At 50.7% G+C, this 24,389-nt stretch overlaps 2 protein-coding genes across 3 annotated transcripts in view; one reads left to right on the forward strand and one right to left on the reverse strand.

Moving 5' to 3' along the window:
• EGLN2 (egl-9 family hypoxia inducible factor 2) overlaps positions 1 to 24,389 on the reverse strand; it is a 189,675-nt gene that overhangs the window by 98,867 nt on the left and 66,419 nt on the right. The gene's annotated exons all lie outside the window — the stretch shown is intronic.
• COQ8B (coenzyme Q8B) lies at positions 587 to 16,921 on the forward strand. Of its 2 annotated transcripts, none has more exons than XM_035120643.2 (14): positions 587 to 974; positions 2,253 to 2,567; positions 3,094 to 3,160; positions 4,908 to 4,985; positions 5,277 to 5,402; positions 6,738 to 6,823; positions 7,060 to 7,200; positions 7,406 to 7,487; positions 8,575 to 8,668; positions 11,066 to 11,207; positions 12,135 to 12,242; positions 12,341 to 12,406; positions 13,821 to 13,907; positions 15,174 to 16,921. In XM_035120643.2, the coding sequence occupies exons 1-14, from the start codon at positions 837 to 839 to the stop codon at positions 15,474 to 15,476; spliced, it is 1,833 nt and encodes a 610-aa protein (XP_034976534.2). In that variant the 5' UTR covers positions 587 to 836; the 3' UTR covers positions 15,477 to 16,921. The 2 variants fall into 2 exon arrangements, with proteins under 2 accessions (XP_034976534.2, XP_034976535.2); XM_035120644.2 differs by having other exon boundaries at positions 2,256 to 2,567.

Below are 24,389 nucleotides of genomic sequence, written 5' to 3' on the forward strand. Positions count from 1 at the left end.
CCACAGGGGGGCGCTGTCTTTCTCCAGCGGTTTAACTTCAAACCCCACCCCACCCCGGTGCTCGCCATTGTCTCTTAATACAGGCGAGTGTCAACAGCAACACAAAGTCCTTCTTTCCACAAAGCCAAGTTAAACGGTGGAACTTCCTCCCCCAAGAGGAGGAGAGGGCTAGGGAGGGTGTTGCCCTTGTGCCCGAATCCTGCTCGCGGGTTACCCCCGAGAGATGTTTTGCAAGGCCACCGGGAGATCAGGAGGCTTCATCCGACAGGCTCCATCTCTTTCTAATATTGCCAACCCGCCCGGGGATCTTCGGGTGGGCAATAAATTAAAAAGTAAGCTAAGAATAGCAGCGCGGCCTCCCTCCTCCCGTGGCAGCGAGTTCCACCGGCCACGGATTCCTCCTGAATGGGCGCGGGGGGGGGGGAACGAGGGCGGGACGAGCGGGAGAGAAATGAATGAATCAAAGCGGGCGGGGGCGGATCCTTGCGCCCTGATTGGCCGACGCCCTCCGGCGCCCGGGAAAGCACGCGGGGCCGCTGATTGGACGCCCGCCGCGCCCGTCCGGAAGGGAGGCGGAACTAGCCGGATCCGGAAGCAGATGCCGGTGGCGCGGGGAGGGTCGGACCACGATGGAAATAGAGCGTTCCCGTTGAGCCTCCTCCCCATACCCGGACCTGGTGACCTTTGACCCTGCTCTTTTTTGGGGGGGATCCTTTCTCATTCAGCCCCTCTGACCCCGAAACCCTCTCTCTGACGTTGGCTGAGGACGCCCTTTGACCTTTGCCCCGCCTCAGGGCCCTTTGATTCGGGGCCCCTCCTCCCCCCCCCGGGCCGAGATGCCTTGGAAGCGGGGGTTCCGGTTCCTGGGGGGCTGCTCTGCGGGGAGGGTCGCCCCTAAGGGAGCCAGGCTGGCACGATCCTCCTCCGGGACCCACAGCTCCGAGGGGAGACCCGACAGCTGCAGGAAGAGGAGGGTGAGTCGGGGCGGGCGGCGGCGGCGGCTGGAAGTGGGGAGGGGAATCCTTGGGCTGCACCAACCCAGACGTCAAAAGGACCCTGCCAGGTCAGGCTCAAGGATCCAGCCCCCGGTGCTCATTCATAAGGGTGCAACAAGTATTGCAAGTGTGCACCGGCCTCTATGATTGCACTGATCCCTGCAGGGCAGAGGCCCCTGTGCGGCTGCTTTTATTTAATGGGTTGCATCTGTAGCTCTCCTTCTTTCCTCCAAGGAGCTCCACGTGGTTCTTCTCCCTACCCCTTCGTTTAATCCCCACGACAACCATAACCCTGCGAGGTGGTTTAGGCTCAGAAAAGGCAGTGGCCGGCCCCTGAGATCACACGCCCCCCCCTCCCATGAGCTTTGTAGCCAAAGTGGGGATTCGAACTCCAGCTTCTCCATCACTGCCTCCCTGCTGGAAGAGGGCTTTGGATGCTGACTCTGCCCAAAGGTGGCTGGAGACCAGGGCTGAAACTCAAGCGCCTGACCTTAACTCCTGGCTCCAGGGATAAAAAATCTGACTCAACCGGTTAAGTGGGTTGACGCCTGTAGCCAAAATAGAAATTGCTTGCCACTTAAACAGCAGACAGTATGTTGCGTGCTCTTCTCTACACAATCTGGGGAGGTCACTACTATGAGGAAGTGAGGGGCTCTTATTATTGTGTATTAAATTTGTATACCGTCCTTCATCTGTAGATGTGGTCCAATCCTCCTCCTGATGAACACACAAAAGCCACTGTGCCTTGTAGAGCCCAGGATGTCCACCTCCATTGGGAACTGCTGTCCCAATATTATATCTTTTTATAGATAGATAGATAGATAGATAGATAGATAGATAGATGCATGTTTAGCACACAGGCAAGCTCAGTTTTCTCTGCTGGGTAATGGCTTTTAAAGCTCAAGAAGCAGAAAATGAGGCCACCTTTTCCCTGCATGGTCAACTGCTCCATTACTTGACCTCTGCAATATCCATTCTTTTTTTTTTGGGGGGGGGCGTGTGGCACATGTGTGACTCCCTGCCCCATGCAGGCTGATTTAGCCTTCCATTGATGCTTTGCCCTCCTCTGCCCCCTCAATATTGGGGAGGTGGAGGGGATGAACACCCCGCTAAGGAATATTGAGGGGGCTAATGACACCTCTGCCCCCAAGAGTTGGCGCACCTGATCCCAGCGCTTTAGAAGAAATTGTGGTTTGGGGGCTGAGAGGTGTGTAGCCTGGACCCGGCAGGAAACAGCAATCGGCTTTCTGCTTTTAGCAGGAAACCGTGGAGCTCCCAGCATCCCCTTGGAAGGACCAGGAAAACCTGCCTTACCCAGGAAGGTGGTTCCTGCAGGAGACAAACTCTTGTCACGCCGCAAGCGCTGCAGGATGGGCGGCCGATCGTTCCGGTGACCGGCCGCTTCCCATGCCCACAGGGGCAGCCAGGCTTTGGGGAGGCTCCAGCTTTGGTCGCCCCTGTCTGATTCATCAGAGTGCGCCACTTCGAGGTCTCACGGTGGAGGACATCCAGAAAGCGAGAGAATCTCGGCCAAGGAAAGACCCGGAGAGTCTGGGCAAAATGAGGCAGAAGGTAAGGACTGGGTCTCGTGGGGGGAAGTGGGTGACTTGAACCCTGAGCCCACCAGGATCCATCAGGGGTGCAATGTTGAGCACAACGGTTAAGGCAGAAGTTTCCAAATTTTCCCTGTTTGTGACACACACTTTTTAGACACGCATCATTTCGTGACACACCTACACGCTGCAGCGGACAAGCAAATGTGTTGTGTGACACACAGTTTGGAAAGCTCTGGGTTAAGGTGTATACACAGGTATTGCTGCTGATTGCCGCTATTGGCTGGGGAAATAGTTCAAATCGTAACTCTAGAAACTTTATGCTTAAGAGCATAAAAATAAGCTGGTTGAAGGCGCCAAGGGAGTCTTAACATTCTGTTCCCAACGTTACCTGGCAGATGTTTCTGGAGAGCTCACAAGAGGGGGTGAGCTTTCCTTGTCCAACATCTGGCTGGCTTAACATCTGGAGAGCTCACAAGAGGGTGAGCTTTCCTTGTCCAACATCTGGCTGGCTTAACTTTTCTGCTGTCTTCTTTGTTCCTCAGCTCAGCGAGAGGGCCCGGGAGCGGAAAGTGCCGGTGACCCGCGTTGGACGCCTTGCCAATTTTGGAGGTGAGATCCTCCAGGCTGCAGCAGTCGCAGTTGAGGATTTGTTGCATCACAGAGAGGGAGGGAGAATGCCAGGGTGATGTGACTGGATTTGCCTTTAGTTTGCATGCTTTGCTGCCATTGGTTTGGCTGCTGTGATGTCATGGAATGTTTAGACAGACGCCAGTTGCTCAGAGAAAAGGACCAGTCGTGGAATATAATAATAATAATAATAATAATAATAATAATAATAATAATAATAATAATTTATTATTTATACCCCGCCCATCTGGCTGGGTTTCCCCAGCCACTCTAGGCGGCTTCCAACTGAATATTATAAACAGTACAGCATCAAACATTAAAAACTTCCCTAAACAGGGCCGCCTTCAGTTGTCTTCTAAAAGTAAAATAGTTACTTATTGCCTTGACATCTGCTGGGAGGGCATTCCACAGGACGGGTGCCACTACCGAGAAGGCCCTCTGTCTGGTTCCCTGTAACCTCACTTCTCGCAATGAGGGAACCGCCAGAAGGCCCTCGGATCTGGATCTCAGTGTCCGGGCTGAATGGTGGGGGTGGAGACGCTCCTTCAGGTATACAGGACTGAGGCTGTTTAGGGCTTTAAAGGTCAGTACCAGCACTTTGAATTGTGCTCGGAAACGTACTGTGAGCCAGCGTAGATCTCTCAGGACCGGTGTTATGTGGTCTTGGAAGCCACTCCTAGTCACCAGTCTAGCTGCCATATTCTGGATTAGTTGTAGTTTCTGGGTCACCTTCAAAGGTAGCCCCACGTAGAGCGCATTGCAGTAGTCCAAGCGGGAGATAACCAGAGCATGCACCACTCTGGTGAGACAGTCTACGAGCAGGTAGGGTCTCAGCCTGCGTACCAGATGGAGCTGGTAGACAGCCGCCCTGGACACAGAATTAACCTGCGTCTCCATGGACAGCTGGGAGTCCAAAATGACTCCCAGGCTGCGCACCTGGTCCTTCAGGGGCACAGTTACACCATTCAGGACCAGGGAGTCCTCCACACCTGCCCGCCTCCTGTCCCCCACAAACAGTACTTCTGTCTTGTCAGGATTCAATCTCAATCTGTTAGCCGCCATCCATCCTCCAACCGCCTCCAAGCACTCACACAGGACCTTCACCGCCTTCACTGGTTCTGATTTGAAAGAGAGGTAGAGCTGGGTGTCATCTGCATACTGATGAACACCCAGCCCAAACCCCCTGATGATCTCTCCCAGCGGCTTCATATAGATATTAAAAAGCATGGGGGAGAGAACGGAACCCTGAGGCACCCCACAAGTGAGTGCCCAGGGGTCTGAACACTCATCCCCCAACACCACTTTCTGAACACAGCCCAGGAGGAAGGAGCGGAACGTTGTAAACGGCTGCAGGAGCATGGAAGTTGAATGCACCCCTACAAAAACTAACCCGGACAGGCCTTTGAATTGTAGCAAGTCCGCCCCCCCCCCCCCCGCCGAAAAACCATGACAATAAATCTTGTCATTTGGGAATTGGAGAAAGCTGAGAATTAATGGCTTGAAATGAATATTCCACTCACAAAATTACAATCCTAAGTGTTTCTTGAGGACGGTCCTAATGTAATTTATGTTTGCAGAGTAGACCTTCCTATGGGTGCCACATTAGTGGGGTGGGGAAGGGCAGCTAGAGTTGGTGCTGGGAGAGACTGGGCTGACGGGGGAGACTGGACTCATTCTATCCCCCCCCCCCCCGCCGCCTGCTATTCATATAATCCTTTCTCCCTTCCAGGTCTGGCTGTGGGCCTGGGCTTTGGAGCCTTGGTGGAAGTGGCGAGGAACTCCCTTAACGGGGAGCAAAAAACCAAGGGTAAGGAAGGTGCGAGAGAAGGGCCTGCCCCTGTGCACTCATGCTCTCTTGCACATGCACGTGCGAGGCCACAAGGGGCTGCTTTTAAGGATTTTGCGGGCCATGATGCGTGGCTGGGGCTGGCCTTGCCTCAAAAAGTGGCTGGCCTCTTCTTCTGCTATCAAGAGAAGAGGATGCCGGACTAGCTGGGCCCCCTTTGGCCTGACCCAGCAGGATCATATTCTGCTCTCATGGGAAGCTTGCTACCCCAGGCACAAGCACCTCTTTCTTCCCTCCCCTCCCCCTCTGCAGACACAAGTTTCCTGCTGGAATCCTCCAACCCCTTCCTGTCGGAGGCAAATGCCGAGCGGATCGTGGACACCCTCTGCAAGATGCGTGGGGCTGCCCTCAAGATTGGCCAGATGCTGAGCATTCAAGGTATCGGGGGGGGGGACAGAAGGGGGATAGTTTATTATTTATACCCCACCCATCTGGCTGGGTTTCCCCAGCCACTCTGGGCTGCTCCCAGCAGAATACTAAAAACAGAATAAAACTTCCTTAACAGGGCTGCCTTCAGATGTCTTCTAAATGTCATATAGTTGTTTATTTCTTTGACATCTGATGGGAGGGCATCCCACAGGGCGGGTGCCACCACCGAGAAGGCCCTCTGCCTGGTTTCTCTATAACCTCACTTCTCGCAGTGAGGGAGCTGCCAGAAGGCCCTCGGATCTGGACCTCAGTGTCCAGGCAGAATGATGGGGTGGAGGCGCTCCTTCAGGTATACTGGGCCCAGGCCGTTTAAGGCTTGAAAAGTTAGCACCAACACTTTGAATTGTGCTCAGAAACGTACTGGGAACCAATGTAGGTCTTTCAGGAACAGTGTTATGTGGTCTCGGCGGCCACTCCTAGTCACCAGTCTAGCTGCCGCATTCTGGATTACTTGTAGTTTCCGAGTCACCTTCAAAGGTAGCCCCACATAGAGCGCATTGCAGTAGTCCAAGTGAGAGATAACTAGAGCATGCACCACTCTGGTGAGACAGTCTGCGGGCAGGTAGGGTCTCAGCCTGTGTACCCGATGGAGCTGATAGACAGCTGCCCTGGACACAGAATTGACCTGCGCCTCCATGGACAGCTGTGAGTTCAACATGACTCCCAGGCTGCGCCCCTAGTCTTTCGGGGCACAGTTACCCCATTCAGGACCAGGGAGCCCTTCACACCTGCCAAAGGACTACCCTCCCTAGCCAAAAATCAAAAAGCCTCTCCCGGCCAGCAGGGTGGGCAACCGAAATGGTCAAATGCCTGGAAACGATGCCTTATGAGGAACGGCTTAGGGAGCTGGGTATGTTTAGCCTGGAGAAGAGAAGGTTAAGGGGTGATATGCTAGCCATGTTCAAAAATATAAAAAGATGTCATATAGAGGAGGGAGAAAGGTTGTTTTCTGCTGCTCCAGAGAAGCGGATACGGAGTAATGGATTCAAGCTACAAGAAAGAAGATTCCACCTAAACATTAGGAAGAACTTCCTGACAGTAAGAGCTGTTCGGCAGTGGAATTTGCTGCCAAGGAGTGTGGTGGAGTCTCCTTCTTTGGAGGTCTTTAAGCAGAGGCTTGACAGGCATATGTCAGGAATGCTTTGATGGTGTTTCCTGCTTGGCAGGGGGTTGGACTGGATGGCCCTTGTGGTCTCTTCCAACTCTATGATTCTAGGGTGGGTTGCATCCTTGCAAACAATATTTAAAAAACAGTTTCTTCGGGACGCCCACTTCTCCCTGCAGACAACAGCTTCATCAGCCCCCAGCTGCAGCAGATCTTTGAGCGTGTCCGACAAAGCGCCGACTTCATGCCGCCCTCTCAGATGACGGTGCGTTGCTGTGTGTGAGGGAAGCCGCCTTTGCCCTCCACTTGTGGTCGCGTGGGGAGGGGGGGAGTTGGCATGGATGCTGTGAGCAGGGAAATCCGGCTCAGTCGCCACACTGAGACGCCGCCAGCGCAGGAAGATCCCCACAGGGTTTGCCTCAGTCCAGGTGGCAGCTGCTGCCGGTGTGAGGCAGCTCTCCAGCCTGTTGCTTCATGGACTCTCTGCTCTTCCTCTTCCAGGGCGTCCTGGTGGAAGAACTGGGTGCCGACTGGCGGGACAGAGTAGCCTCCTTTGAGGAAACGCCCTTTGCGGCCGCCTCCATCGGCCAAGTGCACCTTGGGGTGCTGAAGGACAGGACTGAGGTGGCCGTGAAGATCCAGGTAAACATTGGCTCGGACGTGGAGACGTTGCCGGGATTCGAACCTGGGACTGTGCACGCAGGGAAGATGCTTTGGCTACGGGGCGAGGGCAGAGCCTGTAGGGAGAGACTTTGACTGTGAGACAAGTCTCTGGGTCTGCTGGGGTTGGAAGCCCTTGGCAGCCCAGCCGGTCCTGACGTTCCCTCTCCCTCCTCTCCTCCTGCAGTACCCAGGCATCGCTCAGAGCATCCGGAGCGACGTGGATAACCTGTTGGCAGTGCTCAAGATGAGCATGATGCTCCCAGAAGGTAAGGAGAACACAAGGTGAGCCAAAGGGGGCCCATCTAGTCCCATCTTCTCTCTCCTTCATTTTTGAAAAATCGTTTTTATTTGATTTTACAAGTATAAATTTATAACAAAACCAAATACATATCCATATAGAGAGATTTATCTGAATCTCAAGGCTTCCCCCCCATCCCCTCCATGGGTCCTATTGTCAACGTTTCCAACTGCATATTATTTCATAATCTATTTTATATCTTTCCATATTGTCCACAGTATTTGTTACATTACAAGTGAGATTAAAATCCTGTTTTCATCTTCTTACAGTGGTCTCCTAAATCAGTTATAATTTCTCCCCATTCTTTCTTGGAAGCTTTTGTCTTCTTGGTCCCTGAGCTTTCCAGTCAGTTTTGCCATTTCAGCGTAGTGTAATAGCTTGGTTTGCTATTCCTCTCTGGTAGGGACTTGATATCTCCTTTCCATCTCTGGGCTAGTAGCATCTGTGCTGCTGTTGTCGTGTACATGAAGAGTTCCTTTGGGATGTCAGTACCTGCAATTTACAATGGATTTCCCCCCCCCCAAAGGTTTATTTAAAACATGTTTTTCAGTTCATTGTATATCATTTCCCACAAAGCCTTTATTGCCTTACATGACCACCACATATGATAAAAGGTACCTTTTTCCCCTTTACATTTCCAGCAGGAAATTTCCACCAATACATCATTTTCATATGATTTTCTTTCAGCATACAACATGCTGTGAATTTCAAATCTGTTTTCCATAACCTTTCCCAGTCTGCAATCTGAATGTTATGCCTCCAATCCCTTGCCCAGTGTACTATTACAGATTTAACCTGTTCACCTTTTTTGTATGCCATTCCAAGAGCAATCTATACTTTTTCGCATCTAGTCCATCTTCTCACAAGGGCCTACCAGGTAGCAACCTGCAAACAGGACCTGAGCGCCAGAGCCCTCTCCTCCTCCCTGAATCTGTCCAGTCCTCCTTGAGAGCCATCCAGGTGGGTGGGTGGTCTTTCCCTCCTGCACCAGGGAGTTCCACAGTTTTGTGCTCTCATGGGGTGAGCAGCCTCTGCCCGTCTCTGCTTCCTTGCAGGCCTCTTTGCTGACAACACCCTGCAGGTGCTTCAGAAGGAGCTGGAGTGGGAATGCGACTACCAGCGGGAGGCTCGGTGCGCCCGGAAGTTCAGGTAGCTGAGAGCAAAGCCCTGGCCTGGCCTTGCTCCTCCTGGGAGATCCCCTGGCCCTCCGAGAGCCTTCCCTACAAACCCTTCCCCTAACAAGGAAATGCCAGCGTAGCTGCCCCGGCGGTCCTGCCCAGGGCTGCCAGCTTTTGGAATTAACTTGGGAAAGTGGGGAGCTGCCTTGCCCTGAGAGTCAGACCCCTAGCCTCCCCAGTTCAGCACCGTAAACCCTGGCTGGCAGCAACAGCATGACCTGGTTTCAAGAGTTCTTGCTGGGGATTGAACCCAGGGACTTCTGTCTCCAAAGCAGGTGCTGTGCCACACTAAGCCACAGCCTTCAGTTGGGCGGGAGCTGGGGTAGAGCCCACTATTGTTATTTATTTAATTTATACACCACCCTATACCTGGAGGTCTCAGGGTAGTTTACCTAGAAAGATCACAGTATATAAAATAAAAATAAAAGCAATAACCCAATAATACACCCTCCCCCCAAAAAAGAGCCGCATTTTAAAAGGGTATGGGATGTTGATCAGGTCAACCAAAGGCCTGGTTAAATAGGAACGTTTTTTCCTGGTGCCTAAAAGTGTATAGTGAAGGCACCAGGTGAACTTCCCTGGGGAGAGCATTCCACAGACAGGGAGCCACTGCAGAGGAGGCCCCGTTCGCATGTTGCCACCCTCTGGACCTCTCAAGGAGGAGGGCCTCAGAAGGTGATCTCAGGGTTGAGGTAGGTTCATATGGAAAGAGGCGGTCCTTGAGGTATTGTGATCCTATGTTTGGGGGAGGCAGAGGATGAGGCCCATTGTGTCGTCTGTGATGTGGAGCTCAGAGAAGAAGAACCCTCTGCCTTGACTGTAACTCTTCTGGCATTTGGCCCAGAAGGAAAACCAGGCCAGGTTCTCTCTCTTCTCCCCCCCCCCCCCCCGCATCCCACTTAAAAGCTTGTAACCCTTAACTTTTGCAAGCGGAGATTATGCCATATGCTTTGCTGGGAATAGCCTGCATGAGAAGAGATATTTATTGATTGATTTACTTATCAGATTTAGAGACACTTTTCATCCCAAGATCTCAGGGTTGTTTGCAAGATAAAAAACACAGGAGTTTTTGCATGACTTAATGATGCAAAATTATTGCATAATTAATTAACTTAATTGAGGAATTGATTAATTAGCAGGCTTTTGAAGCTGTTTCTGAAGCACGGGGAGTGGGGGGCGAGGTGGTCTAGTAATGACAGAGGATTGACAACCTGTCAAGTGAACAAGGGACATTTCTAGGATCATTGTTCAAACTAAGGCAAGGGGCACCGGACAAAATTTAGTGCCTCGTTAAAAAAGGTAAAGGACCCCTGACAGTTAAGTCGAGAACGACTCTGGGGTTGCGGCACTCATCACGCTTTACTGGCCAAGGGAGCCGCCGTTTGTCCACAGACAGTTTTTGTGGGTCATGTGGCCAGCATGACTAAGCCGCTTCTGGTGAAACTAGAGCAGTGCACGGAAATGCCATTTACCTTCCCACCAGAGTGGTACCTATTTATCTACTTGCACTTTTATGTGCTTTCGAACTGCTAGGTTGGCAGGAGCTGGGACCGAGCAACAGGAGCTCACCCTGTTGCAGGGATTCGAACAGCCGACCTTACCAATCGGCAAACCCAAGAGGCTCAGTGGTTTAGACCACAGCGCCACCCATGTCCCCCTAGTTAGTTGGGTACTAATCTTCCTATCAGGAAACCTAACTGTGGAGTTCTAATCAGGAACACAGTTAGAGTGCGGAGGGATGTTGTTAGGTGAATCTGACAGCTTGCTCAGACTGGATTAAGAATGTGCCAAGAGCTGCAATTCCTGCATTTCAGGGAGTTAGACTAGATGGCCCTTGGAGTTCCCTTCCAACTCTTATTCTATGAATGCGTGTGCAGGAAAAACTCAGCCTTGAGCTGATTGAAAGGAGGTGCTCTGTCCTTCTTTCTGAATCAGGCATCCAGCTCTGATAATGCAGACATGCCTTGGAAAACGTGACATAATTTCTGCGCTTGTGCAAAACGAAAGAGAGGGATGGCCTCTCTATAGGGCTGTGCGACTTAAAGACCTGAGGACGCCCCCTTTGGGGACTCTGCAGTGGCTGCTGCTATGAGCGAGTGACGTTGCCTTAAGCATCACGGTGTCATAGCTACTGAAGAAATCCATGAAACTCCCCTTCGTCCTGGGACCCGGCAGGCTCCGGTTTCCCCTGGTGGCTTCTTATCCATGGCAGCCCCACATCTGGGCACAGCCAGGGAGGTGCCTTTTGGGACCAGGCTGGAGGACCCCTGTAGCCTCAGGACCAACCAACCTTTGGGAGGGGGGGCATGGTGGCTTGCGGCCCTTCCACTTGGAGAAAGCCTCTTTGCTGAAGCATCTCTTCCCCCAGGCGCCTCCTGGAAGGAGACCCGTTCTTCGAGGTGCCCAAGGTGGTAGAGGAGCTGTCCACCCACAGGGTCCTGTCGATGGAGCTGGCGGGGGGCGTCCCGCTGGACCGCTGCCAAGAGCTCAGCCAGGAGCTGCGGAACGAGGTGAGGCAGGGGCCAGAACGCGGGGCTCTCCTTACGGAGAAAGCTTGGGGGGAGGAGGAGAGGCCTCTGTGTCAGTGGATGGCGTTACCCTCCAAAATGGGGCGTTCCTATAGGGGAGCTTCCTAGCATTTGCCCCCCACCCCCAGGCGGCCGCAGCCCCCTTTCCTGCCTGCCCAGGGAAGACTGCCATGAGGACAACATAAATGCTGCCAAATGGCAGGAACCTGCAATAGGGTGACCTGAAGGCTGCAGATTTCTAGGCCAGAGCATTAAAGGGAACATCTCCAGTAACCGATCAAGCTGTTGTGCCTTCTCTGTATTTGGCGCTTTGAAATTGATTTTCTGAAGCCAATAAAGAGATGCAAAAAAACAAGGAGCTCATCTCTCACAGCAAGAATGTCTCTAGCGAGGTTCTGGGAAACGCTTTAGCTAGTCTTTCTGCACTAGTGGCGCTCAAGAGTCTGGCAGGTAGCCTGGCCAGAAAAAATTAGTAATGAGTCTCTAGTAGGATCTAGTGAAAGAGGAAGGGTTCTTGCAGCATGGTTTGATTTCACCTCATTTATGAACAAGGAGGCAAACGGGCGGATGGCCATTCCAGGTTACGCTAATGGAAGATAAGATACAGTTCGCCCATTCTCTTCCGTTTTATTCTTGCCATCTCTCCATTTGCATGGTGCACACATGATAAGAAAGCAAGGAAATTAAGATTAACTTTTTTGTTCAGCCCACCATGTGTTCAACATATTGGTAATATTTTAGAAGTATTTATTAAGCTGCAATATCCGTGTTCCGTGTCTGCCCTGCTGCCACCTAATGCTTTTCTTCTGGTACCTTCTTTCTTATTTTCCCCCCTGTAAATTTTGCCTTTCCTTCCATTAAAAGTATCTAAAAATAAAGGAGGGCTCCCTCTCTTCCTTCTCTCCGCAGATCTGCTCCCACATCCTTCGCCTGTGCCTTCGAGAGGTCTTTGAGTTCCGCTTCATGCAGACAGATCCAAACTGGTCCAATTTTTTCTACGATGCCGAGAGGCACAAGGTGGGAGTTTGGGCTGGATTCCCCGGGGGGGGGGGGAGATGTTTGCCGGGTGCGAGAGGCTGCAGATGCCTTTAACACCTTGGCCTCATTCCACGCAGGTGACCCTGCTGGACTTTGGAGCCAGCCGAGACTTCAGCAAAGAGTTCACTGACAATTACATTGAGGTGAGTGCCAGTTATCTTTTTCTCCTCCTTTTACAGCATCTCACATCCCTCCTGAGGTAGATGCCTCTTCAAGCTCTCTCCATCGTTGTCTGTTGTTTGCTTCCTGCATCCTCACAAAACCCTGCACTCTAGATTGTCCACCCATCACGCAGGCGGGCATCCCCTCGGCTGTTGGAAAGGGCAGGGTCTCCATACATACCTTATTTTAGTCCATCAGCCTGAGTCGACTCTTGCCTGCATGTGTCCATTTTAACTTCCTGGCCTTTTCCATCACTTCCGTAATGTGTTATCTCTGTCATTCTAATAATAACAATAACATACTTCAGAGGATTCTAGGGACCCAGGTGGCGCAGTGGGTTAAACCACTGAGCCTAGGGCTTGCTGATCAGAAGGTCGGCGGTTCGAATCCCTGTGACGGGGTGAGCTCCCGTTGCTCGGTGTCCCAGCTCCTGCCAACCTAGCAGTTCGAAAGCACGTCAAAATGCAAGTAGATAAATAGGAACGGCTACAGCGGGAAGGTAAACGGCGTTTCCATGTGCTGCTCTGGTTTGCCAGAAGCGGCTTTGTCATGCTGGCCACATGACCTGGAAGCTATACGCTGGCTCCCTCGGCCAATAATGCGAGATGAGCGCGCAACCCCAGAGTCGGTCACGACTGGACCTAATGGTCAGGGGTCCCTTTACCTTTACCTTTACTTCAGAGGATACTACTACTACTACTACTACTAATTAATTCTATTGTTTATATGCCACCTATCTGACTGGGTTGCCCCAGCCACTCTGAGTGGCTCCAGACAAAATACTAAAAACACAATAAAACATCGGATGTCAAGGAGATAAAGAACTACATAACTTTTAGAAGATATCTGAAGGCAGCCTTGTATCGGCAAGTTTTCAATGGTTGATGTTTCACTATGTTTTATATATGCCATAAGCTGCTCAGAGTGGCTAAGGAAACCCAGCCAGATGGGCAGGGTATAAATAAAAGTTTTATTGTTGTTGTTGTTGTTGTTGTTGTTGTTGTTAATAAATGTTGAATGTAAGTTTATTTGTGGTTAATTTTTTATTCTGTAAATATAGAAAAACTAATACAAATAAAATGTAAAAAATATTATTATTAATACAGGGCTGCCTTCAGATGTCTTCTAAAAGTCAAATAGTTGCTTGACATCTGACGGGAGGGGGTTCCACAGGGCAGGCTACCCAGAAGGCCCTCTGCCTGGTTCCCTGGAACCTCATTCCTCACATAATGCACAAAAAAATAATAAAATAATAATCCTAATAGCAGCACACGCCCCACACATTTAGCTCCAGTGGTGGCTATATAATGTCAGCCGCTAGCTAGAGCAGGGCTGAGCCCCGCAATATCCAGGGGAGAGTCACCACCTCAGCCCCTCTCTTTTCTCTCTGGGAAGGTGGTGAGGGCCGCGGCGGATGGAGACCGGGCCAAAGTGCTGCAGAAGTCCAAAGACCTCAAGTTCATGACGGGGTTCGAGACCAAGGTGAGTGTGTCCGTCGGGAGATTAATCTCACCAGCTGCCCCAGGCTGAGCAGGAACCAGCCTTTTGGGTTGGCACTGGGGGGGGGCAGGGCAGAGCGGGTGGATTTCAAGAGGCTGTGAGCTGGGGGGGCAGGAAGAGGAGGGGAGGTTTAAATCTCTCCCACACCCTGCCACCCGATCTGCTGCGATGGTCTTTGTCCCTGCCTGCCCACCTTAAGCTAGTTTAACAGTCGCAAAGTTTCTCAAGGAGCACCAGAGCTCTTGCTGCTTACAGAGAGGAGATTATAAAATGATAACTGTGGGAAGAGAGGAAAGTTTCTCTCTCTCTCTCTCTCTCTCTCTCTCTCTCTCTCTCTCTCTCTCTCTCTCTCTCTCATAACTCTAGTACTCATGGTCATTGCAATGAAGCTGAATGCAGATAAAAGAAATACTTTCTTCATGAAGCACATAAACTGTGGAACTCCCTGCCACAAGAGGCAGTGAAGGCCACCCACCTGGATGGCTTTAGAAGCAATGCTTCTGGGCAGCATTTGCTCTGAACCACAGGGGAGGAGAGTCCCCGTATCCTTGTGGGTTTCCCCAAAGAGGCACCACCTCCTTGGCCACTGTGGGAACAGGACTTTGGCCTGATCCAGCAGGCTCTTCTCACGTTCTTGTGGAGCCTCCAGATCCAGCGGCTGTCTATCTGGAGTCCTTGGTTCTTTTGGGTAGAATAGGAGGCTGGACTAAATGGGCCCCTTTGGGCCTGATCCCACAGCCAAGCTCTTCTTAGGAGGGCAAAGTCTGAGTCCCATTCTGGCCGGAGTGGGGTGTCATACTCTGGCCCCCCTCCTCTGGGCAGTTCCTCTGCTAAACCATTGGGCAGTTTAGCCGGGGGTGGGGGGTGGGGGGCTGGCTTGCTTGTTTCAGATTCTTTGAATCTGCCTAATCCTGCAGGGGTGCTGCACCCAGAAAAGGGGAGAGCCCTGGGCCCATCTCATTGCCCTTACTTACCAAAGCATTCAGTGTCCTCTTTCCCAGGCTAAACATTCCCAGCTCCTTCAACCGTTCCTCATCAGGCTTGGTGGTTTCCAGACCCTTGATCATCTCTGTCTCCCTCCTTTGCACCCCTTCCGGTTTGTCAACACGTTTCTTAAACTATGCCATCCCAGAAATGGACACAGGTGGGGTCTGACCAAGGCTGAAGAAAGTGGCAAAGGCAGCCTGCCCATGCCCAGGAGCCCCTCTTGGACTGACCTCCCTGCTCCCTCCCTCCTCCTCCCGGCAGGTGTTTGAGGACGCCCACGTGGACGCCGTGATGATCCTGGGAGAGGCCTTCTCCACGCCAGGCCCCTTCGACTTCGGCACCCAGCGCACTACTCGCTGCATCCAGGACCTCATCCCCGTGATGCTGAAGCACCGCCTCAGCCCCCCTCCGGAGGAGAGCTACTCGCTGCACCGCAAGATCGCCGGATCCTTCCTCATCTGCGCCCGACTCGGGGCCGCCATCCCCTGCCGGGAGATGTTCGAAGAGGCCTATGCCCGATACTTGGCCGGGGAGCACCCAGCTCCCATGGCCGGCAGGGCCTAGGGGGATCCTCCACTGTTTCCGCAAGTGGATCCTGTAGCTCGCCAGCTGGCTGGAACTCTCCGCGAGAGAGCCCTGACCATTCTGCTGCCAAGACAGCTTGTGTGGGGCAAGGGCCCTCTGGGGTGTTGGAGCAGCATCTCTGCCAAGCGGGGGTCTTTCTTCGGACCAGCCGCTGGCCGGTATTAGGCCCTGGCTGACCTGCCCTCTAACACAGCTGCCTGGCCTGGCATCTCCATCCTCGACCCCTCTGGCGGTCTCCTCTGAGCAAGGGAAGGGGTGGCGCCAGCCGGCTCTGCCCCATGCCCTCACTTGGCCTCCTGCCCACTCTCCTGCCCCCTACTGGCCTGGTGTCCCTAGGGCAGCAAGAGCTTAGATGCCGCCGCTGCGCAAAAGGGTAGGGTCAAATCAGAGAGGTTTGGCCCTCCCTGCAATCCACTCCCTTGGAGGAACCAATGGTTCTCATTGCCAAGGAAAGAGGCTTGAAGAAGCTCAGCAATTTGGGGGCTGTCACTCTCCGGGGAATGATAAAGGAGCTTTGCTGCTGCCCCCAAGGAGATCCAACCCGCCCCACGTCCCTTTCCGGTTCCTAACTCCAGCCAGGAAAGTCTTGGCTTCCTCCGCCTGTGGCCTTTGAAGCAGGAGGACATGAGCGCTGTTCGACCACCCTTGAGCTGGGGCTCGTCCCACCCATGAAAGGGACCCCTCCCCTCTTTCTGCTTTTAAAATACAAACTTGGGTGTGACTTTAAACTGGGGCAGCTAGACGAAGACTTTAAGTGTTGTAAAAGAGAGAAAGGCAGCAAGAGATCTGGGGGGGGGGGGGAGAGGGATCCATCTCTTCTCTTCCGGCAGAAGCAACTGGGTCTCGGGCCTGACTTGGGTTGCCAAAGTGTGTGTGTGTGTCTGTATGTGTCTCTGCCCATTACAGCTACCGGGTGTTTTGTTTTTTAAAATGAAAAAACTGTGTCTGTGTGTTTTCTCTGCCATCCAGACGGGGAGGTGCTGAGGACCAGAAGAGCAAGCGGCTGTTCCTTGTGGGCCAAAAGCGGGCCGGGTAGCCATGAGTTGCAGTTTGGGGGCATTTTTGCGCAGGGAGGGGCCTCCCAGCTCCACCCCAGAGCGCCTAACACAGCCAACACCCAGTTTGGGAAATGGAAGTGGCTGGAACTGACCCTGTTTGAGACCCCACCCCGGTGGAAAAGCTTCCTCTCTTCAGAAGTTGGGAAATGGCTGGGGGGTTGTTCAGCTTTTCTGTTCTTTTTTTAAAAAAGACCTAACAGATGAGAGCCCAAAATCTGAGAGGGGATTAGCCTCCTGGACTCTCTAATGTTCAAGGGACATGAAAGAAGCATTTGATGCATCAGAATGACCTGTCACAATTCCCACTGGCTCCTGCAAATTTAGCAAGGCTTTTCACTGTTTGATATCTGTTTTTATTGGAGAAGGTACTCCATATATATATATATATATATATATATATATATATATATATATATATATATATATTAAAGCTCAGATAAATGCTTTGATATTGTCCTGTGGCTCTGACGTCTTAGCTCCTCATCCTTGCTTTTATTTCTTTTAGGGCAGAGGGAGTGCCTGAAGAATGGAAAAGTTGAAAGTAAATGGGGAGAAACATAGCGCATCTCATTAGACAATGATCACATACTTGATGACCCCATCTGTGGGAAATTATATTAGGGTAATCAGATCCAAAAGACAAAAAGGAAATGAGAGAAAGGCGTATATAGAAACAAAACTAAGATTAGTAATAATTAAGGTAAGAGAGAGGGTAGCACGGAAGGGAGAAAAGGAGGAGAAAAGAAAGGGGGAGAGAAAGGAGAAAGAAAACAGAGGGGGGAGGGGATAAAAAGAGGCAACTGATTTCTGGGGAGACATTTCCCAGGACTAAAATGTGTTAGAAATGTGATTTACCTCCCTGGGTAGGCTCTTTCACCCAACATGCAGTGAAATTCCCCCATGTTGAAAGACACACTAAAAACAGGTTAAAATATATAAGGGGAGTCCTTTATGCAGTGCATAGTTAAACTACGGAACTGCCTTCCCCAGGAGGCAGTGATGGCTACCAATGAGGATGGCTTTAAAAGAGGATTGGGCAAATTCACGGAGGAGGAGAGGGCTCTCAATGGCTCCTGGCCAGAATGGCGCTGCTCTGCCCTCCACAGTCAGAGGCAGCAATGCTTCTGAATCTCAGTCGCTGGGAACCACAGGAGGGGAGAGTTGCTCTTGTGCTCAATTCCTGCTTGCGGGTTTCTGGTTGGCCTCTGTGAGAACAGGATGCTGGACTCAATGGGAGGCCCCCTTTGGCCTGATCCAGCCTGCTCGACCTATATTCTGACTTTCCATTTATCCACCAACCTCCCTGCTCTGGCCGCACCCCCCTTTTTAATCCAGCAGAGGGCAGAGCAGGTGGTTGGATGGTGCAGAGCAAGTGGTTCCAGGCAGCTCAGGGAAGTGAGCTGAGCTGCACAGCAGAGCAAAGGAAGCTACTTGAGGCACAGCCCTAGAATCATAGAGTTGGAAGAGACCACAAGGGCCATCCAGTCCAACCCCCTGCCAACCAGGAAACACCATCAAAGCATTCTTGACATATGGCTGTCAAGCCTCTGCTTAAAGACCTCCAAAGAAGGAGACTCCACCACACTCCTTGGTAGCAAATTCCACTGCCGAACAGCTCTTACTGTCAGGAAGTTCTTCCTAATGTTTCTTGAAGTTTGAATCCATTGCTTCATGTCCGCTTCTCTGGAGCAGCAGAAAACAATATTTCTCCCTCCTCCATATGACATCCTTTCATATATTTGAACATGGCTATCATATCACCCCTTAACCTTCTCTTCTCCAGGCTAAACATACCCAGCTCCCTAAGCCGTTCCTCATAAGGCATCATTTCCAGGCCTTTGACCATTTTGGTTGCCCTCTTCTGGACACGTTCCAGCTTGTCAGTATCATTGAACTGTGGTGCCCAGAACTGGACACAGTACTCCAGATGAGGTCTGACCAGAGCAGAATACAGTGGTACTATTACTTCCCTAGATCTAGATGCTATACTCCTATTGATGCAGCCCAGAATTGCATTGGCTTTTTTAGCTGCTGCATCACACTGCTGACTCATGTCAAGTCTGTGGTCTACCAAGACTCCTAGGTCCTTTTCACATGTACTGCTCTCAAGCTAGGTGTCACCCATCCTGTATTTGTGCCTTTCATTTTTTTTTTTGCCCAAGTGTAGTACCTTACATTTCTCCTTGTTAAAATTCATCTTGTTAAAATTCCTGTGCGGATTTTACCCAGGAATCGCTCCCCTTGTGTTTTCATGGGATTAAGTGCCAATTGAACAGACCATGGGGGCCTGATCCAAGCACACACACGAGACCACCTCCAACCACCCTTGATCTCAGGACCACAGAGGGTGCAGAGAGATTGATAATCTTTGGGCTTTCTCCCTCCTACGGAAACAGGAAGGCGGGTTTCATAAAGCCAGGAACGGCAAAACAAAAAAGGACATTTTGCTTGCCTTCTGCTGGAGCTAATGGCAGGCGTGTGCCAATCAATACCTCTAAAGTTCAATTATTTATACCTCCATTTCCCTACAATGGAGGGAGCCCCGATGGGAGCTGCTGACAGTGGGCTCCGCTTTGGCTGGGCATGCAAGTCTGCCTTTGGTGGGTGGGTGGGTTTGCAGGTTGCCTCCTTTTTTCTAAAGACCCACTTGGCGTCCTCCTGTTCCAGGAAAGGAGGCAGCCAAAGGGTTAACCGCTCTTGCATCTCAGCAGATGTTTTCCCAGCTAACAGCTGGAGATATTGGAATTGATCCATACAGTTAATTTATATGAACTGCTCTGGGGGGTTTAAAGCAAGCAGCTTCACAAAGATGTGGGCAGTTACAAATGTGTGTACTTTTTTTTTTTAAGGGATGCTGGGAAATCAATTTTAAAAGTGCAGAAACAGAAAATCCCAGTCATGCCCATTCATAACACCGATTCCACTATAAAATAGATTTTCACTGTTTTGTGGGATAACCAGCCTGATCTGTTTCATCTTCGCTGAATCGTCTAATAGTTATTTGTTCCATTTATCCAAGTTTGCCAGGTGGTCTGCAGACTTCTCACCCCTCTACATTTTATCTTCACAATGACCCTCCGAGGTAGGTCAAACCAAGAGAGAATTACTGTCCCGCAAGCTCATACCCAGTGAGCTTCACCGAGTGGTGGGATTCGAACCCTGGTCTTTCCTGGGCCCTAGCCCAGCACTCCAACCACTACACCACAATGACCCTCTTGTCCCACATCTGCAAGATCTAGGGTCATTAGGATACCCTCTTTGCTCCCAGGAAGAGAGGCCTGTTCCACTCATAAGGTGGCAATAATAATAATAACCCCTCCCATCTGACTGGGTTTTCCCAGCCACTCTGAGCAGCTATAATATTAGCATCAATGAGATTTGCTATTAAAGAATTAGAATCCCAGAGTCCCTTTCCAGGAAACTTTAAATTGTTTTTTTTAACCTCTCTAGGTTTAAATGTCTGCTTGGGTCCACTGGAACCACAGGCTCAAAATGAGATTATCAGAACATATATTCATCTCATGCATTGGGATGATCTAACAAACTAAGAAGAGCCTGCTGGATCAGGCCAATGGCCCATCTAGTCCAGCCTCCTGTTCTCGCAGGGGCCAACCAGGTGCCCATTCTGGGAAACTGCAATCAGGATTCGGTTTCCAGCACCTGGTGTTCAGGAGTCTCGCTGCCTCCAGCTGTAGAGGGCAGAGCACAACCACCCTGGTTAGCCTTCCTTCTCCATGAATTTGTCTAAGGATAGCTCTACACACAGGGGGGGGAAACCCGCTATAAATAAGTCAGAAATTAAACTGTTGGAACAAAAGAAGAAGAAAACTATGTAAAAACCGCATATAATTTTTTTTGCTCTTCGGCGCCATCTGGTGTTGCATGTTTATAACGAATTCAAAATGTTGTTTTTTGACTAATGCAGTTGTGTCCTAATCTCTTAAAGCCATCTAGGTTGGTGGCCACCTGTGGGAGAGAGTTCCGCAGTTTAACTCTGTGCTTTCTTTTACCCGTCCTGAATCATCCGACCTTCAGCAGCATTGGATGTCTGCAAGTTCTCACATTAGGAGAGAGGGAGATAAGCTTTCCTTTCTCTCCTTTCTGCGTGCCTTGCCTCCTTTTAGAAACTTCTGTCCTGCTGCCTCTTCCTCGCCTTCTCTCCAAGCGAAAAAGCTCCGGCCTTCCTTTGCGGGAGAGTCTCTCCATCGCCTGGATCACTGTGGGGGGCCCTTTCCTGAACTCTTCCTCAGCAACACAATATCCTCTGCAGAGCAATGTTTGCAAACGCCTGGGAGCGCTTTTGCTATTGTGCCGGGTTCAGGAGCTGCCCACTAACCAAACAAGAACTTTCCCTGACCTGCTCCAGCAAGTGGCATTAACCTGAGCCAGGCCACAGGCCTATCTGGCTCAATATTGCCCACCCTGGCTGGCAGCAGCAACCACCACAGCTCTCCAGGATTCCAGCTGGTGAATTTCTCCAGCTCTGCCAGGAGACGCCAAGAGCCTGTCAGCATGTAAAGGAGATGCTCTTATCACATCTGTGTGAGTGTTTTGGAGCGGTTCCAGAGAACCGGATACTGCGGCTGAAGGGAGATGAGTTTTCAGGATCGCTTCCACTTTGCACCTCACGCTCGATTTCCCCGGCTGCCTCGCAAAGGCAAACAACATCCAGGCTGCCCCAGGGGTGTGTGGGGCTGCCTCCTAGTATGCTTGTCCCCAGAAGCAGTGTGGGTAGCGGTTAAGAGTGTTGCACTAGGGCCTGAGAGAGAGCAGGATTCGAATTCTGCCACTCAGCAATGAAGCTCACTGGGTGTGGCCTTGGGGGGCCCAGGCACTGTCTTCTCTCAGCCTAACCTACCTCATAGGGTTGTTGCAGTGATAAAATGGGGAGGAGAATTATAAATGCCACTTGGAGCTCCTTGGAGGAAAAGGTGTGATATAAATGCAGAAATAAAATGAATAAGGGTGCATCAGAAGGAGATACATGGCCAGCCAAGCCAGAACATCCCGGGGCAGGGTGTGTGTGTGTCCTGTTTTGTTTCTGTTAAGGAAAAATTCCGGGGAGAGAGACTACCCAACAGCCCAGCTTGTCGGGGTGCAAGTCCCCTGCGGGTCCATGCGGTAAGCAAAAGAAGGAAGTTCCAGCCAAGTAATTTGGAGCAAAACAGCGGTCAGTAGACCACGATCTTTATTGTTGCGCAACAGGTCCCCACAGGAGTAAGAACCCCGAGCATGGGGTGACATCCTCTTTCAAAACTTCCCTCTTTCCCCCAGAATACACTTCGAGCAGCAGCATTGATACATCATCACTACATCACTAAAAGGGACCCCTGACCATTAGGTCCAATTGCGGACGACTCTGGGGTTGCGGCGCTCATCTCGCTCTATAGATCGAGGGAGCCGCCGTTTGTCCGCAGACAGCTTCCGGGTCATGTGGCCAGCATGACAAAGCCCCTTCTGGCAAACCCGAGCAGCGCACGGAAACGCTGTTTACCTTCCCACCAGAGTAGTACCTATTTATCTACTTGCACTTTTGATGTGCTTTCAAACTGCTAGGTTGGCAGGAACAGGGACCGAGCAACGGGAGCTCACCCCATCGCGGGGATTCGAACCGCCAACCTTCTGATCAGCAAGCTCTAGGCTCTGTGGTTTAACCCACAGAGCATGTTGCAAATGGGGAGGGGTATACAAAGGTTACATAAGTTCAACATTAGGTCACTTGATCAGACACCTTTCCCAACACCTCTTAAGTCGCCATCACCAGAAGAACAATAAATCTCTTTACATCTACTTGCCCTCAGGACTTGTCTGGAGATGGGCTTTCAGAACACCTGACTTGCTCAACTGCCTCTGCGGATGTCTAGTGTTGCCCCCTTGGTGCCCCCCCCCCCCGTGTCTGTGCTCACACACTTGGGGAATTATGTTCCTGCTGCCCACATGACTTCCTGCTTCTTGGTTCATGGAGGGAGGTGGAGCCCAAATTCACCTTTCTTTAAGGGTTAAAATGGCGTTGGAATGAGGAGAGTCGGTTAAAGTATGGATTTTCTACAAATTTATAAAGCTAGGTATCTTTCCTGAGCTGTCAAGTTGAAAAGATACATTTAGGCATACAGGTGAACCTCGGAAAATTAGAATATCATCGAAAAGTGCATTTATTTCAGTAATGCAACTTATTATTTTTTATTTTTCTTTTATTTTTTACAAATGCTTTCTTTTGGAAATTCCACAGTAATAAAACAAATAGTTACAATAATACAAAAATAAACTGCTATTACATTTCATTAATTACATTCCTGTTGTCTTTGTCCATGGAGTTTTCTTGGCAGGGATACTGGAGTGGCTTGCCAGTTCCTTCTCCAGGTGGATCACGTTTAGTCAAAACTCTCCACTATGACCTGTCCATCTTGGGTGGCCCTGCATGGCATAGCTCATAGCTTCTCTGAGTTATTCGAGCCCCTTCACCACGACAAGGCATTGATCCATGAAGGCATTGATCCATGAAGCTGAGGCTCCAATACTTTGGCCACCTCATGAGAAGAGAAGAATCCTTGGAAAAGACCCTGATGTTGGGAAAGATTGAGGGCACAAGGAGAAGGGGACGACAGAGGACGAGATGGTTGGACAGTGTTCTCGAAGCTACGAACATGAGTTTGACCAAACTGCGGGAGGCAGTGCAAGACAGGAGTGCCTGGCGTGCTCTGGTCCATGGGGTCACGAAGAGTCAGACACAATTAAACGACTAAACGACAACAACAATAATTACATTACATTTATAATTGACCCGCCTAACGGCAAATAATTACAATTAAAACAAATAAAGGCTTGACATATCTTGCTTTGTATGTCATGCATCTATCTCATATATTGGTTTCACCTATTAAGTTGCATTACTGAAATAAATGCACTTTTCGATGATATTCTAATTTTCCGAGTTTCACCTGTAATGTTTGTAACATTGCAACAACTTTAAAGATGTGCCCCTCCCCGACATTTCCATAACATTTCCCAGAGAGAGAATACTCTTGGGCAGCTCTGTGGAGGGGTGAGCTGACCTCCAGGGTTGGTGTGTTCAGTTACGCTGGCAGAATTAAGAAGGCCAACAGAAGGACATTGCCGTCATCATTGCAGGGGGTTGGACTAGATGACCCGTGGGGTCCCTTCCAAACACTACAGTTCTACGATCGTAGCTTATTTGTGTGCCACCTTTCCATAGTTAAATCCATGCTCAAGGCGGCTTGCGACATGAAAGGATTCACATTGCAAAAATGCAACAAAAGGAGTCATCACAAGCAGTAAATAAAAATCAAACAATCTTCCAGGTAAGTCATAATAAGATCTGTAAGGGTGTTGTTGCGGCTTCTCTTGAGTAAGGACACACCCAAGTCCATACTTGTCTTTAAAGGTTTTATTGTGCATAGTATTTACAGTGCAGAGATAGCAGAAAACATGACCTCCTAGTCACTCGCAGAATCCGGGAGTGGACATTTCCTGCTGCGTGACCAGCATAAGAGCTTGGGCACCACGAAACGCCTCCTCCCGACCTTACGTTTAGTGGCGCGCCTCAATTCGGGCACCGGAAGGGGCTGCCTGTTCCCCTCCACCTCTTGGTCAAGGCTGCGCAAAGGCTCCCCAACATCACTGAGCCTTGCCTCCTCCATCCCTGCTAACTTCCTCATTCCCCCCACCTGACCCACTGCTGCTGCTCTCACTGGGCAAAGAGCTGGTCAACAGGATGGGGGGAGGTTCCCTGTAGGAAGGTCCCCTGACAAGATCTAAAAGTTGTGATACAAAACCACACACAAACAACCCCCTCCCCAAATTTCAATAATAGCAA

Source organism: Zootoca vivipara, chromosome 6 (genome assembly GCF_963506605.1).
Source record: "Zootoca vivipara chromosome 6, rZooViv1.1, whole genome shotgun sequence".
Lineage (NCBI taxonomy): Eukaryota > Metazoa > Chordata > Lepidosauria > Squamata > Lacertidae > Zootoca > Zootoca vivipara.